This window comes from Phascolarctos cinereus, unplaced genomic scaffold (assembly GCF_003287225.1).
Source record: "Phascolarctos cinereus isolate Bilbo 61053 unplaced genomic scaffold, phaCin_HiC Scaffold_3;HRSCAF=262, whole genome shotgun sequence".
NCBI lineage: Eukaryota > Metazoa > Chordata > Mammalia > Diprotodontia > Phascolarctidae > Phascolarctos > Phascolarctos cinereus.
The window spans coordinates 10,706,707-10,723,675 of NW_027555736.1; the positions used below are offsets into that span (position 1 = coordinate 10,706,707).

The following is a 16,969-nucleotide window of genomic DNA, read 5'->3' on the forward strand; positions in this document are numbered from 1 at the left end:
AACGTTGCATCTTGCACATAGCAGGCACTTAACAAATGTAGATGGACTGATTGATTTAACTAAGCAGATGATGACAGAAATCCTTTGCAGACCCTCATGCTCTACATGAATGAAGACAGAATGGTTGGATAGAGGAAACAGCTTGGGGAGCGAGGCGGAGAGATAACGGGGGCTGCCGTTGGAACTCTGGGCTCCCCAGCCAAGTCTGGTTTGGCATCACCCCCGTCTGGTGCTGAAGTCATTGTAGCAAAAGAGCCGTCTGTGCGTCAGTTTGTGGCGGTGAATCTCCGGGCAGATGCCGCACGTGCTGCCCGTCCTGGGAGCTGGACTTGAAGCTTTTCCAAGCGAGGTGGCGCTGTGGATAGAACCAGGGTCCTGAGTTCAGAGGTAGCCTCAGCCTTACCAGCTGTGTGATCCCAGTCAAGTCACTTTTGTTTTTGCCCTCAGTTTCCTCATCTGTAAAATGAGCTGGAGAAGGAAGTGAATGGCAAGTGTCTTTGCCAAGAAAATCCCAAATGGGGTCACAAAGAGTTGGACACAACTCAACAACAACAACAAGGAGCTACCGGAGCTTGTCACCTGTTGGCATGACCTGCTGGGACCCAGGGTCACCGACAGCCCATGCTGAGGCACAGGAGCCCCATGGGCTTCAGAGGAGGAAACGTTTGAAATGATACCAGGAGCTCCTAGAGGAGGGCAGCACTTTAGGGGGTAGAGAGTTAACCTGGGTTCTACACTCACCTCCGGCACCCGCTGTTTGGGTGACCCTGTGCACGCCACATAAATAATCTTTCTGTGCCCTGGGCAGAACCTGAAGATTGAGTGGCAGGCAAGGTTCCCTGATATATACGGTGGCCTCCAGAAGTTCCTAACTGGGAACCCAGATAGGTGTGTTCAGATGCTCCAAACTGAACAAAACTCCCTGTGTTGGGTTTTTTTTTTTTAACGAAAGTTGCTTGGCCAGAATTTTCTTACGTGTTAATGAAAGGTTGGCCCCTGCAAGGGTGTACAAGCCTCCTAGTTAGTATCTGGTGTTGAGGAGACTGACTGGTAACAATGTGGGTGATTCTTGTTGCCTTTCCCTCATAACCTTGAATCAGCCTGATTGGTGTGAGCTGGAGACTTGGGAAGAGTTTGGAGTCCAGTTCTGGAATCGAATTCTGCTCTGTTACTACCTTTGTGACCTTGGGCAAGATGCTTCTTTGGGAGCTAAGTCCGACTGAGGACCTCTAAGATCCTTTCCCGTTTGCAGTTGTGGGATTTTAGCCAAAAAGTGGCAGAGTGGTGGGTTGTGCTTCCACTTCATCTCGTACCATAGTACATGCTGATCTTGGCATTTCAAGGTGGGAAAGGACCTCAGAGAAGAAGTTCAAACCCCATATTTCATTTTCTTTTAAACATACTTTATGTTAGAAATATAAAATGTTACTAATTTTTCATGACAGTAAGTACCCGGTGTGCAGACAGCATAAAGAGGATATTTGGTAATGTATATTATGGGTAAATGAATCACTCTAAGAAAAAAAGAATGTGTATTTGATTTACATTCACTTATTTTTCCCTTGGCAGATTTGCCTGCTTAATTAGGCTAATATTTATGTTAATTTTCATTATCTGAGCAAAGCAAGAAAAGGTGGCTCAGCTATGTGGATGGGGTAAAAGCCAGTCAGGGAATAAACATGTGCCAAAGTCCATCCACTTATGAATGGCTAGGAATTTAATATTCCTGAGGTGAGAGAGGTATATGCTGTGACTTGCAATGAACATGAGCGGAGCTGAGCAGCAGATTGAAAAATACTGTAAGAGAAAGTCAGGGTGAGAGGCAGAGAGGGCCTGCAGGTCCTGGAGAAAGCCCACTTCCAACAGTGTAAGTTGTGTGTGTACAGAGGTGACCTGTTCCAGGAGATGTGAGCCCTTGGTTAAGCTGAGAGACAAAGGCATGGCTGATCAGGGTAGAGGAACTGAGGATTGGGAATTCCAACATTTAGGGCCAGAGAGAAAACATTGAATTAGTTCTGGCAAAGAATGACGCATTCATTTTACATACATGCTAGGAAATGGTGTATATCCACAAGGCAAGCCAGCCAGCCTAGCCGGGGCAGCAGAGCACCCTGAAAGGGAGGGGGGAGGCAAGTCAAACTACTACCACCACCTTGGCTGCCATCTCCCTGAAGACCCCAGTGGACATGGCCCAAGACGCTGAACTCCAAAGCCTCGGGAAGCAGAAGACCCAGCAAAGCAAGGCCCCCCGCCAGAGTCCTCGGCCCTGTCTAAAGGCTCCACGTGAAAAACCTATAGGAAACAACACGAAGAAGCGGTCTGACCATCTGCTCTAAGGGCCAGGGGACTTACCGCGGGAAGAGGGGCGTGTGAGCTCCTGGGGAGCCAGGACCGTCTGGCTGTTCGGTTTGTGCCCCTAGAGGTTAGCCCTCTCAGCCCAGTAAGGCTTCGTACCCTGGGTGATGGGAGCCGGTTATAGGTAATTTTGGTATTTTGGTGTAAGTGGTTTCCTTTGCCATTTGATAAATTTTATTTCATGCATTAAAGACATGAAATATAATATTATTGTGCTGCAAGAAATGATTTCAGGATGATCAAAGCAGGATGATTTCAGAAAAACCTGGAAAGACTTAGGTGAGTGGATGCACAGTGAAGCGAGCAGAGCCAGGAGAATGTTGCACACAACTTTTTGTTTGTTTGTTAGTACATGGCTAGACAGATGGTCCACCTGAAAAAACATCTGTGGGTTTTAGTGGATTGCAAGCCCACTTTAAGTCAGCAGCCACAAGATCCCCCAGAATCTTGGGCTCTATGAAGAAAGGCCTTGCCTTCAGACAGCAGCAGCTGCATAAATGTGGAGTCCTGCTGCCCTCTGCCCTGATGGGCAGTCTTCGTAGTTCTGGCTGCCACAATTCAGGAAGGACATTGGGTCAGCTAGAGACTGTCCAGAAGATGGCTGCTGGCTTGGGGAAAGCTCTTGAGGCCGTGTTGCTGTGGTTTGAGGGGGAGGAACTGGGGAAGAGAAGATTCAGGGAGGCCAGGAGAGCTCTCTGAGTATCTGAAGGGCGACTCTGTCTGGATCTAGAGGGCAGAGCTGGGATCAGTGGGTGAGATTGCAAGAAAGGAGCTGTCCACCAGTGGTTTGGGCTGTCTCGGGATCGTTAGGTTCCCTTCCTTGGAGGTTCTCAAGCAAAGCTTGGACAACCACGTGTTGAGAATGTTGTGTCCTTTTGGTTTATGGGTTGACCGGGCAGCCTCTTGGATCCCTTTCCATTCTGAAAATCTGTGATTCTGTAAGTGGTCAAGATCAAAACCAAGGGAAGGCAGTACCACCATGAACTGATGGAGACCTGAGGAAAGGCCATTGGAAGTTGCAGATGAAGTCATTGGTGCCTTTGGAAGGAGGAGAGAAGTTTCAGCAAAATAGTAGAGATAGAAAACAGAATAAGGGAGTGAGGGGGGGGTTGGTGAAGACAAAGATCAGCAAAGACAGTGAGTGTGGATGACTTTTTAAGAATATGGCAGTGAAAAGGAGGAAAGAGGGGCAGCTGGTGGCGCAGTGGATAGAACACTGGACCTGAAGTCAGGAGGCCCGAGTTCAAACGTGGCCTCAGACACTTGGCACTTACTAGCTGTGTGACCCTGGGCAAGTCACTTAACCCCAATTGCCTAATAGCAAAAAAAAACAAACAAAAAAACCCCCAAAACATGTCAGATGGGGAAGATTTGATCGTGTTGTAAGGGGGATTGAGCTAGCGGAGAGAGAGGGAATGCTGGATGTGAAGGGGCCACAAGTGGAAAGGTCAGCCTTGATGAGCTATTTAAGTGAATTTTTCAGAAAACTGAAGTTTGACTGTTTAAGCACCAACTTTTTAGAAAATCAACCATTTCTATGGGGAGGGGTAGGGAAAGAGAATAAGCACTAATACAGAGCCTACCATGTGCCAGGCGCTGCGCTAAGCATCTTACAATGATCCCATGTGATTCTCAAAATAACCCTGGGAGGCAGGCACTATTATGTGCCCATTTTAGAGCTGTGTACATACACAGTTCTTCCTCACTGAAAGCATTTGACAACATGGCTGGAAGCGTCACGCTAAAAAGCATGGGAGCCGGCATACAGCCTTGTTTCACTCCATTGGTGACTGGGAAAGCTTATCCAGAACCCGGGCAAGCATGCCGTCATGAAAAGGACGTACAATGCTGATGAACATCTCCAGGCAACCAAATTTTACCACGATCTTCCACAAGTCCTCATGACTGACAGTATCAAAGTCTGTGGTCAGATCTACAAACGTTGTGTCCAGACCTCTGTTCTGCTCCTGGCATTTCTCCTGGAGTTGTCAGGCAGCAAACACCATATCGATAATTCCTCGACCCTTTCTGAAGGAACACTGGCTCTCAGGTGGATGACCATCTTCCAAGTGAAGGATCAGCCTATTAAGAGGGACTCTGGCAAGGATCTTGCCAGGAATGACTAAGAGAGAGACCCCGCCCTGTGATTGTCACAGGACAATCTATTTCCGTTACCTTTATAGAGATGGACTCCTGAGGAATTACCACCTCTTGCCAAATAACCTGGAAAATTTAAGTCAGCTTTTGTATGAGCAAAGATGCCCCACCTTGTAAATCTCAGCTGCAATAGAATCAGCAGCAGGTGCTTTGCCACACAAAAGGAGCCTAGTGGCCTTCAGAACCTCTTCTTCAGTTGGAACTTTAGCTAGGGAGGGATTGACTTCAAGCTGAGGTAACTGGTCAGTGGCCTCAGCATTGATTGCTGATGGTCTGTTGAGAACACTATGGAAGTGTTCAGCCCATCTCTCTGGGATCATGTCCTTATCACTAATCAATGTGGCTCCATCAGCACTGAGGAGTTGAGATATACCATAGGTCAAGGTCTGCTCTTCACTGATGGTCAATTCTTCAACTTGAAAAGACTACAAGCCAAGACAAAAGTGGAGGGAGTGTTAGTGCATGATTTTCTGTTTGCGGATGGTTGTGCCCTCAATATAGCCTCTGAAGCTGAGATGCATCAAAGTGTGGATCGATTCTCTGTTGCTTGTGCTAATTTTGGCCTAATAATTAACACCAAGAAAACACAGGTGATCCATCAGCTACTACCATACCTTCCATATGTGGAACCATCAGTTACAGCAAATGAAGACATTTTGAATGTTGTGGATAAATTCCCTTGGCAGTGTACTTTCCAGGAATGTACACATGGATAATGAGGTTGACACATGCATTGCCAGAGCTAGCTCAGTATTTGGGAAGCTCCAAAGGAAAGTACGGGAGAGAAGGGTATTAGACTGTCTACCAAACTGAAGGTCCCCAGAGCTGTTGTGCTGACCTCATTGTTGTATGCCTGTGAAACCTGGACAGTATACTAGCGCCATGCCAGGAAACTGAATCGCTTCCATTTGAATTGTCTTAGGAAGATTATCAAGATCACCTGGCAGGATAAGATACCAAATGTGAGGTCCTTTCTTGAACTAAACTGCCAAGCATTCAAACTCTGCTTCAGAAAGTGCAACTCCAGTGGGCTGGCCACATTGTTTGAGTGCAAAATGTACTTGCCAAAATGACTATTTTATGGAGAACTCACAAAGGGCAAGCGTTCGCATGATTGTGAGAAGTGATACAAGGACACTCTCAAGGTCTGTCTGAAGAACTTTGGAATCAATTATGTGACATGGGAGACACTAGCACAGGACCGCTCAACATGGCGTGCCCTCACTGGAGAAGATGCTGTGCTCTATGAGCAAAGCAGAATTGAAACAGTCAAATTTTCTCCCCATCTTGTCCCTCCCCCCACCCCAAGATGGAATGTATTCTGAATACCCCTTCCCCTAATCTGCCCTCCCTTCTATCACACCTCTCCGCCCCCCAATCTCCTTCCCCTTCTATTTTCCTGTAGGGCAGGATAGATTTTTATACCCCATTGCCTGTATATCTTATTTCCCAGTTGCATGTAAAAACATTTATTTTTAAAGCTTTAGGTTCCAAATTCTATCCCTTCCTCCCTCCCCACCCACCCTCAAGCAACTTGATACAGGTTATACATGTGTAGTAATGCAAAACACTTCCATAGTAGTCATGTTATGAAAAACTAACTATATTTCCCATCATCCTATCCCACTCCCCATTTATTCTGTTCTCTCTTTTAACACTGTCTCTGTCTTCTGATTACCCCTTTCCCCAATCTGCCCTCCCTTCTATCATCCCCACCTCTCTTATCCCCTTCCCCCCTGTTTTCCTCTAGGGGAAGATAGATTTCCATACCCAATTGAGTGTGTATGTTATTCTCTCCTTAAGCCAAATCCGATGAGAATAAGATTCACTCATTCTTTCTCACTTTCCCTCCACTGTAAAAGCTTTTTCTTGCCATTTTATGTGAGATAATTTACCCCATTCTATCTCTGCCTTTCTCCTTCTCCCAGTATAATCCTCTCTCACCCCTTAATTTTATTTTTTAGATATCACTCCTTCATCTTCAACTCACCCTGTGCCTTCTATCCATCTGTGTATCTGTCTATACATACATATCTATACCTATCTATACAAATATATCTATACATTTATTTTTTCCCCTCCAACTACCTAATACTGAGTTACCAATAGCATCTTTCCATGTAGGATTGTAAACAGTTCAACTTTAATAAGTCTCTTATGATTTCTCTTTCCTGTTTATCTTTTCATGCTTCTCTTGAGGCTTGTATTTGAAAGTCAAATTTTCTGTTCAGCTCTGGTCTTTTCAAGAATGCTTAAAGTCCTCTATTTCACTGAATTTCCATTTTTTTCCCCTGAAGGATTATACTTAGTTTTGCTGGGTAGGTGATTCTTGGTTGTAATCCTATCTCCTTTGCCCTCCGGAATATCATATTCCAAGCCCTCCAGTCTTTTAATGTAGAAGCTGCTACATCTTGTGTTATCCTGATTGTGTTTCCATAGTACTTGAATTGTTTGTTTCTGGATGCTTGCAGTATTTTCTCCTTGATCTGCGAATGCTGGAATTTGGCTATAATATTCCTAGGGGTTTTCCTTTGGGGATCTCTTTCAGGAGGTGATCAGTGGGTTCTTTCCATTTTTATTTTACCCTCTGGTTCTAGAATAGCAGGGCAGTTTTCCTTGGTAATTTCTTGAAAGATGATTTTTTTGATCATGTCTTTCAGGTAGTCCAATAATTTTTAAATTATCTCTCTTGGATCTGTTTTCCAGGTCAGTTGTTTTTCCCATGAGATATTTCATATTGTCTTCTATTTTTTCATTATTTTGGTTTTGTTTTACAATTTCTTGATTTCTCATAAAGTCATTAGCTTCCAATTGCTCCATTCTAATTTTTGAGGAAGTGTTTTCTTCAGTGAGTTTTTGGCTTTTTCCTTTTGGCCAGTTCTGCTTTTATAGGCATTTTTCTCCTTATTGGCTCTTTGGACCTCTTTGCTATTTGGGTTAGTCTGTTTTTTAAGGTGTTATTTTCTTCAATATTTTTTTGGGTCTCCTTTAGCAAGCTGTTAACTTGTTTTTCATGATTTTCTTGCATCACTGTCATTTTTCTTCCCAGTGTTTCCTCTACCTCTCTTGCTTCTCAAAATCCTTTTTGAGCTCTTCCATGGCCTGGGACCAATTCATATTTTTCTTGGAGGCTTTGGACGTAGGAGTTTTGACTTTGTTGTCTTCTTCTGGTTGTATGTTTTGATCTTCTTTGTCACCAAAGTAAAATTCTGTGGTCTGACATTTTTTATGCAGTTTGCTTATGATCCCAGACAATTACTTGAGTTTTAAACTCTTTGTTCAGGTAGGAGTCTGCTTCCAATGTGGAGAATGTACTGTCCCAAGCTTTGGGGGTTTTGTACAGCTGTTTTCAGAGATACTTATAGGGACCTGTAAATTTTCAGTTCTTTCAAGATGGTATGATCAAAGGCGAGATGTTTACTCTTTTTCTGGCCTGGGCTCTGGTCTATGAGTGACCACAAGCGCTCTTTTCTGCCTTGGAACTGTGAGGAGGATTCATTCTTCATTGCCACCACAAGCTCCACCACGCCAGTGCTCCTGCTCACCTCAGGATCACCACCCAGAGCTATGATCCAGATCCAAGCACGGGCAAAGCAAAAGAATCCTGCCTCGGCACAAAGAGATCCCTGCACTCCCCCTCCGATCAGCCCCTCGATCCCCCTCTGTATGTGGGCTGAGAGCTCCAGATGCAGCCACTGCCCCGGGCTGTGCTGGGATTGGGGCCAGACTGAGCTCCTCTCTTGCCATGATCTTTCCTACTGATCTTCTAAGTCGTCTTTGGCATTTGTGGATTGAGAAGTCTGGAAACTGTAACAGCTGTCCGTGATTCAGTCCCCTGAGGCCTGGTCTTTGCCTGTGAGGCCCACACTGGACTGTGCTCCTCTCCCAGCCTGGCACAACAGACCTTTCTAATCAACCATCCAGGTTGTCTTGGGCTGGAACTTTGTTTCACTCTGTCTCTTTGTGGGTTCTGCTGCTCTGGAATTTGTTTAGAGCCATTTTTTATGGGTATTTGGAGAGATTTGGGGGAGAGCTCAAGCAAGTCACTGCTTTTACTCCACCATCTTGGCTCTGCTCCTGGTCCCCAGAATCATATCTTTAAATGAATAAAATGAAAATACTTTGGATTACAAAGGAAATTAATGATGAGGAGATTGTCAGATACTTAAAACAAACCACCAGTGTGTCCTGGAGGCCAGATTTTTAGAATCTAGAGGTCTCTTCCCCCTCTGACTAGATGCCTTTGTGTTCCTGTGGCCTTCTCCTTTTGGGGGGCTTGGGGAATGCTTGTGGTGGAATGGCCCCATATCCTCCTAGTTGAGGAATGGGTACCCAATTCAGGGCCCTTGTAGGCGGTCCGAGCTACTCGGCAGCTTTGGGATGTTGGGCCAGTCCTTAGCTTCTCTGGACTAATGCACAAAATGCTGCGATTCTGCCCTTTTAGAGCCCTGGACTTCAAGGCCTGTGTGAGAGAGGCGGGTGTCCAGGATGGAGCTGAACCTCCTCTGGTGCTGGTTGCGTGCTTCTGGAACATTGTGGTACCTGGTGACGTGCAGACATGATACGTGTGGATTTAACGCGGGATTGAAAGGAAGCAGATCAGCTGCTGCTTAGGCTAGAGCCGGACCTTTGAGGTTACAGGTCAGGAGAAGGAGGCCTAGGAAGAGGAAGCGACTTGTGATCCAGTCAGCCTCGAAGGGATGGAAGGTCTGGGGCAGGACTCCAGCTCTTTTCATTTCCTCTTTTCAGGCTAATTCAAAATGTTGACCTCGAGGCCATTTGGGACCAGAGAAAGAGCTGCGTTTAACATCGGGTCTTACAGTGTAGCCTTGGGCATGTCACGTCCCCTTGTGGATTCTGTGCCCTCCTCTGTGGCAGACGCCATCTGAGGTCCCTCCCAGCTCTAAAGCTACGATCCCAAGACTCTGGATGGATGTTGTTAAGGAGGTAGACATTGTATCAGAGAGGCAGCAGTGGAATGAATACTGTAGCGTTGGCAGGACCTGAATTCAGATGGTGCTGCAGACACTTCCTAGCTGTGTGACTCTGGCCAAGTCACCGAACCTCTGCTTCAGTTTCCTCATCTGTAAAATGGGGATCATAATAACGCCTACCTCCCAGGGTTGTTGTGAGAGTGATAGGAGATGATATTTGTAAAGCACTTTGCAAACCTTATGGTGCTGTAAAAACCTTAGCCTCTATCGTTACTATTTATTACACACATTGATACTATCTCTATTTCCTGACAGTATGGACTTACTTAACCACATATTTTTGTCTGAATAACTCACAAGTTTATAACTAAATATTCAGTTCTGTTTTATTTATTCTTTCTGGGCAGTCAGGGTTAAGTGACTTGCACAGGGTCCCACAGCTAGTAAATGTCTGAGGCTGGATTTGAACTCAGGTCCTTCTGGTCCAAATCCAGGGCTCGTGCTCTATCCACTGCACACTCTGCTGCCTCTTCAATCCTGTTTTAAATAGGGAAACACCAAGGCCAGGGCAGGCTGGGTAAAAGCATGAGGCAGGTGAATGTCTTCAGCAATCCTGGGTTCAGCATTGCCACTTGAAGTTCACCTCTACTCCTTTGAATGCCCGGGTGCTTTTCTTCCCCACCCACCGTATGTTGAGGGCACCACCTCCGGCCTGCGTCTCTGCCTTCCCCAGTGTTCCCTTATCATCCTGTCCATCAGACACACCTGGCTCAGCCCCATGGGACAGATGGATGGACATTTGCTCATCGGATTACTTCATGTTCGTGACTGCAATGTGTCCTTTTCCCCAGTAAGATATTTGCATTTTAAGAGGTCAGAGGAGTGAATCTAATGGTGAGAATGTTAGCTCAGTGGGGGAGAGACTTTGGGACAGGCAGGCCTTTCAGAGCTCCTAAATAAAAATTCACACCACATAGGTGTTTGCCTACTTTGTCTGTGCTTGTGGACAGCACAGGGCCCCCCAGAACTTGAGATTGTTAAGAAATGAGGAATAGGAAGCAGAGCTCCAGAGGCTCAGGTTTGTGGGCTAGCCAGAGTCTATCACTTCCTCCAATGGGGGCAGGGGAAGGGAGGTCTCCGGCTTCCTCCAGTGGCAGTGTTGAGAACAGCTGTGAGAAGAGCTGGGCTGGGGCAGTGGTGGGCAGAGATTTGTACCACCTGGAAGCCTGACATCGGCCGTGAGCTTTTCCATGATTTCCTTCAGAGATCTCAGGTCCTCTCAGCGATCCTGTGTGAGCTGCCACGGGGAGGCCAGGCGGCAGCATCTCTGGCAGGGTTTGTTTTGTTTTTATTTATCCGGCCTTTCTCTTGGAGTAGCAGGGAAATGCTCAGTACAGGGGCTGCTGGTAAGATAATGGAAATGATGACAAGGCTGGCTTGGTTTTATTCTGGTTAACTCAGTTAATCAGTCAGGAAATAGTTAAATACCTACTGTGTGCCAGGCACTTCACCAGACGCAACAAAGAGCTTCCATGCCAACCTTCTCCAGAACAGTCTGAAAAGTAATCAATAAATTGTGTTCATCTTGAGGGCAAATTATTTTTAAAACAGGTTAATAACCTGGTGGTTGAATTACCTGGTTTTGATGAAAGCTTTTTCTTTTATGTCTCTTGTGAAGGTTAGGAACTGCTACAAAATAAAATATATAAAAATTTAAAAAGAAGAGGTAGTATTGCCTAGTGGATGGAGTCTTGGACTTGGAATAAAGGAAGCCCTGGGTTCAAATCCTACTTTAAACACTTCCTAGCTGGGGATGACAGTAACATTTTCCTCACAGAGTTGGTGGGAGGATCACTCACTTTGCAAATCTTGTGATATACAAATGCTTGCATATAAATGTTGTTATTGGTCTGGACTGTGATTTCATTGATATAGGGAACTCCTTTTTTTAAATCCTTCCTTCTTTCCCTCCCTCCCTCTTTTCTTCCTTCTCTTCTTCTTCCCTTCCTTCCTCTCTCTTTCCCCTTCTCTCCAAATAAAACACCAACCCCACAACCCTTGTAACAAATAAGTCTGGCCAAACAAAACCGAACTGCACTTGGGCTGTGTCCAAAAACGTACGTCTCACTTGGTATCTTCCTACCTTCCCTCTCCCTGGCTTCGTTATTGGCCCTTTGGAATCGTGGTTGCTCATTGCATTGAGCAGTGCTCTTCAATTTTGCATTGGTGTTTTCCTTTACAGTGTTGTCCCGTATAAATTATTGTCCCAGTTCGGCATCAGTTCATACAAGCCTTCGCAGGTTTCTCGGATTCTGTCCCGTTCATAAATTTCTATGATTAAAGCACACTCCAGTAATTCATAGAATTGTGTTTTATTGTTTCCAGATTGAATGTGATGTGCAAACTAACATGTAAGTTTCATTCAGACTCATGAAGTTGAGATATTCTTTTGACTGAGTTGAATTTGAATCATCTGAAAATCTTTTAACACTTGATTTTTGTAAAATCTTTTTGTGCATAAGCACAGTAAGCCTCTGTGTGCAATCTGACATTATGCTGATCACAGCGAGGATATACAGCCCCCAAAGAGCTACAGAAAGATCAAAGACCAAGCCAGTGTTAATTGTGCCCTCAAATCTTAACATGTGAAACACTCATTGAGCCTAATACAAAAGTCAGTGTCCAAATTTACCAAGTTATAACATGGGGCCAAAGCCTCAGTGTAGTGTGGGGCTTGGAGAGTCTAAAATGTTACAAAGACTTTTGGGACAATTTCCACCCAATGCCTGGCTTACCTTGATGTTTTTTTGACTTGGTAGGACTGTCAGTGACTGGACATAAATGTTAGTATTAGGCTGTTCTTTAGAATATTGAATATATCTCATCTACCCACAGCTTGTCATGGTGCTGCTCTCATCCTCCCTCACGTCCTGGCCCCCTGGGGCTCTCTTATGCCATGAACTGCAAGTGTGACATTTGTCGTGTTTTCAGCACCTGCCAACTTGGAAATTGAGGTCTGTGCTCTGGCCGACGGCTTCCAAGCCGCATTTTGTGGCACACTCAGCTGGCCCAGCTGGCAGGCTTCCTTACCTCAGTGGTGCTAGGCAGGCGGCTCCCAGGCTGTGGGGCTTTCAATGGGCCTCTCCCCCTCAGGCTGCATTCAAGTCGCAGTTCTGTCAAAGGAGCTGGATTGATGTCCCCAGACTCACTGGTCTGGCCAGTCTGTATAGGCAGCAAGTCCCGTTTTCTGAATTACAAGGATCAACTCACCAATTAAAAAGCAGCACGACAAAATTGTAAATCGGTTCTTGTGCATTCTCTTCTGGATGCAAGATAAATGGGACTTGGGAAGGAAGGGTCATTGCCTAGTGACAAGCTTAAGCACCTGAGGGGAGCACAGTAGGGAGGCCACATTGGGAACATTTCCTTGCCGGAGATCGAGCTCCAAAGAAGAGCTTTGCCCATAAGATTGATTTCCAAATTTGTCTTCTGTCTCTATAGCCATGCTTCCAATTTTTCTCCACAAAGTTAACTTTGTTTTTAGTAGCTGGTTATCGAAGAAAATGTCTCAGAAAAGGCTGGGTAGTGTCTGTCATCTCATAATCCATTATGAGCTGTTTAAAAAGGTTCTGCTTTTTACAAAGAGCCTTTCAGATGTAAAAAGAATAGCGTGAAATGTGACTGACATTGGCAGTGACAGAGCCAAAGGATAAAGGGTTAATTAATACTCTGGCACTTGCATGTCCTTGGTTTGCATACCAAGCTCATCTGGTCCCTGGATTTGGGGGTCAATTCTGGGGGGAGCTACCCTTGTTAGACAAGCAGTGTTGGGCTCCTCTCCAGATGGGGCGGGATTTCCTCATGGTGAGCTGTGCTCAGGACCAATCTGCAGGGGTCAGTCTAGATCAGAATAATGGGGGCCAAACTGAACTCTTCTTCCAGCTACTGAATCCACATTGAGAGAACTAGCCCTTTGTCTTTTGGAGCTTTGGATTTACTTGGTTCTGAAGAAACAGAAACAATCCCAAGTCAGTTACAAAAGGTGCCCTTTCAGTCTCGGCCCCCTTTCCCCTCAGCTCAGGTTGGGCCGCAGTGAAACTTTGATTAGCCTGTTGATCCAAGGGCCACTTGGTTCAGCCCTCCTCCAGAATGGTCACATTTCATTACCTGCTGCCTCAGTTTCTCAGGATGTTTTCATTTTTTTTAATTCTTTCCCCCCCCCCCCAATGGTCTAGGTAATATTCTGAGGCTGTGGTAGGGGTTGCAGTGTTTCCTCTTCATCTTCACCCAATGTGGAGGTGGGGGTGGTATTTGATGATTGAATGAACCTTGTTTTACTGTATTGGGAAGGTGTGAATTAGGGCAATCCATCCCTAATGCCCCCACAGGAATACTGAGTCATAGAAAATACCTCCTATGAACTTGCTTTAAGGGTTTGGGGGCTGTTCTCTGGCCCGGCTTCTCAAGTTTTTGATGGAGCCATGGGCCAAAGGTAGACAGATGGTGTAGTCCTTCAAAAGCATCCTGATATGGTTTCTAATGTGTCCAAATGTAGACACTGACTGAATACCCATCTGGATGCTGGCCTTTTGGATCCCTTATTTAGCTAAGCCTTTGTGGGTTGCCATGGCTGAAAAAATACCGTCACCACCTGGTGATGCGCCAGTCTGCTTGGAGCTGGGCTGCGGCTCAGACCCCCACTTGTTGTCATGCCCATTTCCGAAGCTTTCCAGCTCATCCTAAGGTGTTCCCAGGGCTTGCACTTGGCTTTCAAGACCCCAGGCCCACCCGTGAGCGTAAATGATGCATCCAAGTAGGACTTCAGAGGAGGTGGCCTGGGCTAGTTGTATGGAAATGACAGAAGACGAAAGGGTTGGATAAGGCAGCCACAGCGGTTTGTGTTACATGGGAACATCGGATAGCAGAGGGGGCTTTGATCCCAGGAGGAATGAACCCTTCACTCAATCTGGCCCCAGGGGCCTCTTGCCCAGCTGTTAGCTAGTGCAGTGAGGCTGGCAAGCTCTTCTCCAGGTCTCAGAACCAGAACAACAGGGGTCTGCAGGGAGGAGTTAGGGTGGTCTCTTCAGCCCATCAGCTTTGTGAGAACAAAAGCCACTCTGAAGAAAGGAAAGGAGCAGGAAGAATAATAGAGGTGGGACTTGTTTCCATGCCGAGGGACCAAGGTAATCACCTCCCAAGGCAGCACATTTCAGTGGACCTAATGAGCCAAGGCAATGAAATGCCAGCAGGAGTCACTGTCAGCCTCCTAACGAAAGGCTTGTGTCCCAGCAATGAGTGGCAGTGTGAGGAGGTGATGAGGTAGCAGGAAGGAAGCAATGCCATTTGTCAAGAAGTGTTTGTGTTTCTTGGTAGTTTAGCCTCTAATCTGCCTTGGGAAAATGTACCCAACTTGGCTGGGTCTGGGCTTTACACACAGAAGCACCTGGAAAGCACGAGGTTGTGTTCTGGGAATATTTTTAATGCAAAGAAATATGTAAATATGGCCATGCTGAGATCTTAATATGAAGTGCGTTAAATTGTCTTGGCTTTCTTAAGATCAGTGGGTCACACTGAGCATTCTGCACTTGAAATGAGTAGAACCAGACCTTTCCAGAGATTGTATCCATCCTCATCTACCAGCAGAAATCAGTGGAATGAGCCATGCTTCGTGTGAAAGGGGACGGTCAGGCTCAGGCTCTTCTGGGAAGAATGGGTCCAGTGTGATTAAAAACTTCAGTATTTCGGCAATAGCCATGAAATCTAAGAGTTTCGTCAGTGCACACAAACTCAAGAAGTTAATTGTTCATTTATGTTTGATGCTGAGGATTGAAACATTGGATTAAAACCAATAAAATGTTCCTAGAAGCAACCAAAAAAGTTTCTTGATTTATGAATAGAACCATTGAAATGGCTCAGACACTCTCCATTTAAAGTTAGGAGGTGTTTTGGTTTTTTGGCACGAGAGAACAGAACAGGAATGGGGAGGACATTGAAAAACCTTTCATTTTAAGAAGCCCAATTCTCTAGAAATGTGAAATCTTTTTTTGGGGGGGGGATAAAAGGGGAGAAAGTGAAGGTCACCCAAATGACCTGCCCCCGTGGGAAGGAGGGATGTGAAATCCTGGCCTCAGCTGGTCCAGGAAGGAAAGCAGTCCAAGTCAGCCACAGGTAAGCAGCACAATGAAAACTCCGTTTATTCGCTGGGGGTGACATTCCTGAACTAAAGTCAACATCCCAAGTTACAGAACCAAACATACTCTGCCTCTGCTTAGCAACCGCAAATCCTTCCTTAAGCAGCTGCATGTATTTTGGATGTGGCTTCTGAAGTACATTCTTTTATTTAATTCCAGCCCCGCTAGGTTAGGAAAAGAGCCATTTTTCCAAAGGAACAATGCATCCACAATCCCTCTCCCTTCCCTTCCCTTCCCCCCATAAACGGAAATAAACTCGGGGATCAACGACTACCACCCGCCAAAGCGGGCTGGCTGGTGAGGTCAAGTCGCTCCCTTTTTTTGGGGGGGGGAGTTGGCATTGTGATGGTTGGTGGAGAGTTGGGAAGGGAAAAGGACAGGGGCCTGAAGCCAGCGGTGCCCTAGTGCCAAAGGCAGCTCCCACCTGGGCAGGTGGGCCAGGAAGCAGGCCCCGGAGCTGCCTTTGCGGGCTCTAGTGCCCTTGCCTCCCGGTCAGTCCGAGATGCCGGCCCCTTTCCCAGGACGCCCTCTAGCAAAGCCAGTCCCCAGTACACCATGCGCTGCTGCTCCCTCTCCTGCCCGCCCTCCGCCCACTGGCGGCTCTGTGCGCGCACACACACGCGCACAGCCCAACACACGCATACATACACACACGCCCCCCGTGTGTACAGTACACACGCCGCCCGCCACGGCTCGGGAGCCCGGGGCCAGCTGATGAGCAGGCGGCGTTAGGTTGGGGTTGGGCGGGGGCGGGGGTAGCAGCGGCCGTAGTAGCAGCAGCAGGACCAGAAGCAGCAGCAGCTGCGGCGGCAGGAGGAGGACCGGCGGCCCGGGGGCGGCGCGGCGAGGCACTCACTGCACGGCGCTGCGCGGCCCAGCCCTGCCCTCTTGGTGAGCGCCTTTTAAAGGGACTAGTTGCGAACAGTTCAGGAAGTGACAAGTCTATTTCCTCCCGATCGCAGATCGCTACAAAGCGCTGCGCAGCGCTCCGCTCCCGCAGCCCCGTGCCCGCCGCCGCCGCCGCTGCAGCCGCTGCAGCCAACTTCCCGAGGGAATCTGCGCCTGCCGCCGCCGGGAGCTCGCCCGGAGCCAGAGTAAGACCCGCTCCGGAGCGGCTGCGCCCCGCGCCCTGATCCTGTGGGACCGGGCCCCACGCCTCCGCCGCCGCCAGTGGGCTGGCCCTGCCCGGGCAGACAGATATTGTTACAATGTGTCCGAGCTAGCGAGCCGGGCGCGCGGACCCGGCGGGCTCCGGGCTGGCTCCAGCAGCGCTCGCTGGCTCCGCTCTCGCTTTTTGTCCGGGAGCAGTGCCGCCGGGAGCGGAGCCCGCTG

The 16,969-nt window shown here is 47.2% G+C and overlaps 2 protein-coding genes across 5 annotated transcripts in view; both read left to right on the forward strand.

Annotated features, from left to right (window-relative positions):
- The window catches only part of EEF1AKMT2 (EEF1A lysine methyltransferase 2), a 33,930-nt gene extending 22,128 nt beyond the window's left edge, over window positions 1–11,802 (forward strand). Inside the window, exon 6 of one of the 2 annotated variants that reach the window (XM_020973621.2) lies at window positions 2,055–2,660. In XM_020973621.2, coding sequence (XP_020829280.1) covers window positions 2,055–2,203 — 149 coding nt within the window. In that variant the 3' untranslated portion in view covers window positions 2,204–2,660. Of the gene's footprint in view, window positions 1–2,054; window positions 2,661–8,956 lie in introns of those variants that run through there. The other variant, XM_078150699.1, reaches the window with a different exon arrangement.
- A 4,456-nt stretch (window positions 11,803–16,258) lies between these two features.
- The window catches only part of FAM53B (family with sequence similarity 53 member B), a 134,575-nt gene continuing 133,864 nt past the window's right edge, over window positions 16,259–16,969 (forward strand). The window contains exon 1 of one of the 3 annotated variants that reach the window (XM_020973607.2): window positions 16,259–16,528. The gene's annotated coding sequence lies outside the window, so the exon portion shown is untranslated. The other 2 variants (XM_078150701.1, XM_020973605.2) reach the window with 2 other exon arrangements.